At 35.5% G+C, this 6,000-nt stretch overlaps 1 protein-coding gene across 2 annotated transcripts in view; it reads right to left on the bottom strand.

Moving 5' to 3' along the window:
• Positions 1-3,706: 3,706 nt before the first annotated feature.
• The window catches only part of DCN (decorin), a 36,530-nt gene continuing 34,236 nt past the window's right edge, over positions 3,707-6,000 (bottom strand). For both annotated transcript variants that reach the window (XM_036891174.2, XM_036891175.2), the window contains exon 8: positions 3,707-4,443. In XM_036891174.2, coding sequence (XP_036747069.1) covers positions 4,249-4,443 — 195 coding nt within the window. In that variant the 3' untranslated portion in view covers positions 3,707-4,248. The remainder of the gene's footprint in view (positions 4,444-6,000) is intronic.

Genomic DNA, 6,000 nt, shown 5'->3' with positions numbered 1-6,000 from the left:
AAGTTGTGTTGATACTTGGTGTTGAAATGTCAGGCACCTCTCTCCTGTGGATCCTGAACAAAATTAGGAAGAACTTTACTGCTGGACATGAAAAAGGCAGGACTAAAGAGGAGAGGACAATACTCATGGTCCAGCCTTGAAAACAAAAAAATATCTAGCAATGACATGGACCGTGAACACCTAACTTCCTTCCAATAGAGACTACCTTCTTGCTGTAGTCATGAGTGGGATCTCTTGTTAGGTCTAAGAGAAGAAAAAGAAAGACATTCCCTCCTCTTATTGAACATTCTGAGAAATTGATATTTTGTGGGCCAGCAAAACTGTAGAAAGAGGAAAAGGGGTGGCTCCCCTAACATTTTCCTTAACTCTGTGTATATCAGATGTGAATGTAAAGTACTGCCTCTGCTTCAGTAGAAGGTAAAGGAGTTCAGTTAGCTCTCCTTTATGCCAGTTTATCAGAAAGGATGTGCTTTGGCACACCTCTGAGTCTTTGAACTTACTCTCTGCCTTGAAGAGCTGCCTCTCCCAAATCTCCCTGTTGAACTCTTGTGCATTCATCAAAACCCTCCTCCACCAGTACCTTCTCATTGAAGTGATCAGTGTTCCTCTGTGATCATTCGGCTAGCCTTGGCAGGACTGATCACTCTGCCTCTAAGCCACTGCTGTAATTTGCATATATTTCTAATGATAAAATTTATCTTTCTGTATTTCTATTATTTGGTCACATGATTGCATAGATTTAGTATTTTTGCATGAATAGAAATCCGCTCTGTGTCAGGAAAGTCATATGTAAACTCAGTGCAGTCTGATATGATACCAACTGGTTACATATGGCTGTTAGCTTTAAATTCATTGAAATAAAAGACAACTTAAAACTCAGTTCTTCAGCTACATAGTATTTCTGGTGTTCATTGGTCATGTATGGCTAGTGGATACCATGCTGGACAATGTTGATATAGGACATTTTCAAAATTGAATAGTGTAGAATATTTTCAGTTTTTTAATGAACAAATCCATCCTTTTTGAAATGTAACAATACTAATTCAGACTGGTAGGACTACCCATTATTTTAGAGTCCTGCACAATATTGCAAAGAAGATGGAAGATGCTATGGATGTTCAGTGATTCTTCATTGTTGGACACAAATACATTCTTTTCTAAGGCAGCAGATGACAACACATTGAAGTGATGGAAAATTTACCTTTCCTAATTACAAGCTATGTATCCATGGGAAATTGTTTGAACCTCTGTGGCTATTCATTTGCTCATCTGTAAGAGGAATATTGGAAAACCATACAGAGCCCAAAGGGTTATTATAAGTATTAAATGAGACACAGTATGTGCAGATTGACATATGATGTTCAATAACTGATAATTATTACCTTTACAGCACCTACACCTCAATAGATACCAACCTATTGACACAATGCAGAAAGAATTGCTAAGAGCCATGAACAGATGCCTTTCTTAATTTTAAGATTACCATGTTTCATTTCAACGTGCTATGAATTGTTTAAACTACTAAAAGCAAAGGCTGACCTTAGCTGGTTCAGCATACATCAGAGTTATAATTCGGACTCTGCATTTACTGTATCTCAATTTCAGCATCTGTGAAATGGGAATATTATATTCTGATGGACTTTTTGTGATAAGCAGACATGGTCCAAAAAAAGACTAGCACTTGTTGTTTTCATCTTTCTACCAGAAGTTATCTCATGCCTACAATATACTCAGGGCTATTTTATTCAATGAATGAATGAATGAATGGAACATACTAAATCAATAAATAAGCACTCCTAGTTATTGCCTGATGCCAGGCTATAAATAATATCACTAATATGAGCACTTCATAAATGTCCAGCAGGAAATTAGCTCTTACAAAGCTTTGTACATTCGAGGTCAATGGATAATTATATATTGTACATAAATTTAGCAGAAAACTGGCATAATGGAGACTATGACCTAAACTGCAATAGCTTAGAACTCTATGCTCCAATTCTCATAATTCTCATGATTATTCAAATATTTTTTTCTGCTAAATTTATTTATAATACATAGTTATCCATTAATATTGACAGTGTAAGTTGCCTGATTACACTTTGATTTTTAACACTAACCATATTTCTTTAAATAAGTAAAATCCTCTTCTGTCAAATCCATTAGAAAAATAGCCAGGTGTTTCTTTATGGAAAACCATATCCAGCTAATCATTTGATTAAGTTTCATCAGTTTCTGTTTTTTAGTACCTCTGATCAATGCAGAAAAGTCTAAAATAATTGGGGTTCAGAAAAAGTGCCTGAGTTGACATAAAATGTGAATGTAATGCTTAACTGAGGCTGAAGGAATTTGTTCAATAATCCTACAGATATAATTATAGTGCCTGAGCTAGTTATTCTCCAAGTGCCCTGAACAGATCCATTTTCCTCCCCTCTCTTCCCTACCCAAGAAGGCTTTCTTGATGGTTGTCTTCCTCCTAAGTTTGATGAATGGGAGAACGTGAAGTAGGAGAGGTAGGTACTCTGCTCAGCACTGCCGTCTGGCAGAAGCTGCATGCCTCCGGGAACACGGCCCCTTGGGCATGGAAATCCTCCACAGTTGTCCTCTCACATGGCTCCAGAAACTTTCCGCCACGGCCCACCTCTGAATGCCTCACCATCCCTTGTTTGATGCAGGAAACCCTGTGCACACTGTATGACAGTCCTTTCCTTAAATCATCTTCATTTGAACTCTCAGAAGTAAATTCTGTTTTCTACCAGACCCTGACTTAAATAAAGATGAAAAGAGCAAGTTCTGTGGCCAGGTATTTGACTACAGGAACGTTATTTAACTCCTAATTTCAGGTTTATCTTTCTACAAAATTGGAATAACAATAGGATTTTCTCATTGACTCTATAGGGTTGTAGAGTTGGTATGCAATAATTAGAGAGAATCTCATGATTTTTCCTGGAAATTTTGTGTTAATATGCTTTGGTTGTCTGAGTGGGGTACATAGTGGGGGAGAATCATGTTTTGCAACCATAAGGGAGTCAGCTTGAAAATGTAATGAAGGCCGGCAAAGCTGAAAGAACTGCGGAGAAGCTCAGCAGGCACGCAGACAAACTGGACCTAACGGCTCACCTCGCAGCAGGACTGTTTTGTATTTCCCTTTATAGTTTAAAGCAGTTTGGGTTGGTTTTCAGTATTTGCAACCATAAAACACCCAACTTTGTAGAAGAAACAAACTGTCCCCTCATGTTTGCTTATTAGAGGTTGATAGAAGAAATGTACTTTTTGATAAATATTTACTCATAGTAAATCAGCCCATTACCCAGGCTGGTTGAATGGTCTGCTTTGAGAGCTGTTTCTAAGTCCTACAGAAAAAAATTGTTAAATTGAAGGTTTAACTAAATGCCATAAATATTTCTCATAGTAATTATGGAGATGGTCAGGTGAGCAGCCTGATTGTACACATGGTAGTTTTAAAATTGATTTAACATTTTAGTAACTGAAAAATAGCTGTTTTCTAGGCCAATTGGAAAAAAGTCAGCTTTGTGCTTTCTTAGCTTACTATTGAATTCAGATGATATAATACACAAATGTCAAAGCACAGGGTAGAAGAAATATCTAAGAACTTGAAAAGATGTGCTATTCTTATCTAGAAAGCAATATCTACTCTCTTTAGGAAATTGCGTTTACAGAAAAGTTACAATTACACTTTATACAATGGTAATTTTGAATGTATCTGTGAATTTATTTTTTTCAAAATAATGACATTAGCAAAACTTTTACATAGCCTGTATTGAATTCACATGTTCAAATGAGGCTTTACCAGTAATAATGAGGATTAAGACAGAACTAGAACTGGACTTTGGACTTCATGCCAAAGGAGCTAATTATCTTATGAGTTACAGAAGATGGATACTTTATTCTATCTCTTCTGAAAATTAAAAAGGAAAAGCTTTACTAAATTGTTGAGACACACAGTTACTCCAAATTTTACATTTAGTGAAAAAAAGAAAATCTGCAATAGCTCAGTTAACATCAACAGGAAGCTTCAAAAAAGAATTCTGAAAATGACAGGCAAAATTCTTTTTATTGTAGGCAATTATTTAAACTGCATATTTGGGTGTATGCATAATAAGTCATGTGGGAAAAAACATCCACACTGCTATTAGGCTTCCAGTATCTAGCTTTCTTTTTTTTTTTTTTTTCGAGTAATGATATTAACAGGATTTTTCCAGGTTATAAAAATGAGGGCTTTCTTGGGAGTTACTTGTAGTTTCCGAGCTGAATGGCAGAGCGCACATAGACACATCGGAAGGTGGATGGCTGGATCTCCCAGTACTGGACTGGATTGCTGAAAAGGCTAACACCAGAATAAGAGGCCTTTTTGGTGTTGTATCCAGGCGGGCAGAAGTCGTTAGAACCAACTGCAGAGATGTTGTTGTTATGAAGGTAGACAACCTATAACATGAAATAATGGAGAATGATTATTTTCCTTTTAATATATTGAATGCTTCATACAAATACATTTCTTTCTTTTTTTAAATTTCTTTTAGTATTTTCATCCTTTGGTTTGAATACTTTAACACTTCTCAAACCAAACTTGAATTTTCTCTTCCTTTCTAAACTTGGTTTTCCCTTTTTTAGTCTCTCTTATCTCAGCGTGGGCATCTCAATCATTCCAGCTGCTAAAAAATTGTTATAATCCTTGACCCTCCCTTTCTCTTATCCTCTCTGACCAACCATCAACAAATCTTAACAGCTAGATCTTCAAATCCATTTCTTCTTCCTATGTGTATGCCTACCACCTTGCCCAAACCACCATTATGTCATCCTGGATTATTGAAGTTGCCTTCATTGTTCTTGCTGCTTCCTCTATTGCTTTCTTGCCCCCTTTTCTTCTCTTTTCTCTTTTTTTTAGCTTTTAGAGCAATTATTGAAAAAATTAAGTCAAATTATATCTTCTTTGCTTCAGTTCTCCAGTGGCATCCCATCTTATGCAGAATGAAATCCAAAGTTCTCACAAAGGCCTGCAAATGCTATGTGATCTGATATCCTTCTGCTCTGACCTTATCTCCCTGCAGCGTTCATTCCAACCACACTGGACTACTTGATTTTCCTCTAATACATAATGCTTGGTTCCTCTTCAGGTTGGCACATACTTTTGCTTCCACCTAGAATAATCTTTTTCAAGATGTCTGCAAGACTTACTGCTTCCTATACTTAATTTCTCCTTACCAGAGAGGTCTTCCCTGACAATCTCATTCAGCCAGTCTCTGTCCCAATTACATTTCTTTCTTTTTCTTCATGGCAATTATCACAATATAGCATATCATATTTGGTTTTTTTTGTCTGCTTTCCTCCTCCAGAATAAATGCTTAGTGAAGAGAGGAACTGGTTCTGTTTTGCTCATGACTGTATCTTTAGAGTCTACTAGAACAGAGTAGGTGTTAAATAAATACATGCTGAATGAATAAATGAGTGAATTCATGTTATTTCATAAATTGTATCTATATGGGAATGTTATGTTTATAGGGCAAAGATAAGATAATAGACCTCTTAATGAAATTACAGAAAATGCGGTAGTGATATGTAATGAAGAAAAAGAGTGAATACTGTATCAGAATCAAAATAAAGAGTCACAAACTCTGAGAAATATGTGTGTCGCAGCATTTGAAATAAAGAGAAAGTTTCAATGAAAATTCAGCCTATGTTACAAGTTCTACTCTATGAATATAGTATTATAGTTCATCAGAATTTTTTCCTGAAATATATTTTATGATTATTTTTAAGATAATGGTAACTTATTCATAGATTTTCTTAGAGAAATTAAATATCAGACTTACAAAAAGAACTTTAGAAATAGGTTTTTACTTACATTATGTAGACATGAATTCTGAAGAGCAAGAAGTGACTTAATTATACAACAAATGCTAAAATATAATGTTGATGTAACAATTTCTAAAGCGAGCTATAAAACCTATGATTTACTCCTTTAAAATAATAACTTGAGATATA

Source organism: Manis pentadactyla, chromosome 10, assembly GCF_030020395.1.
Source record: "Manis pentadactyla isolate mManPen7 chromosome 10, mManPen7.hap1, whole genome shotgun sequence".
Lineage (NCBI taxonomy): Eukaryota > Metazoa > Chordata > Mammalia > Pholidota > Manidae > Manis > Manis pentadactyla.
This window is presented reverse-complemented; position numbering and strand designations above follow the sequence as displayed.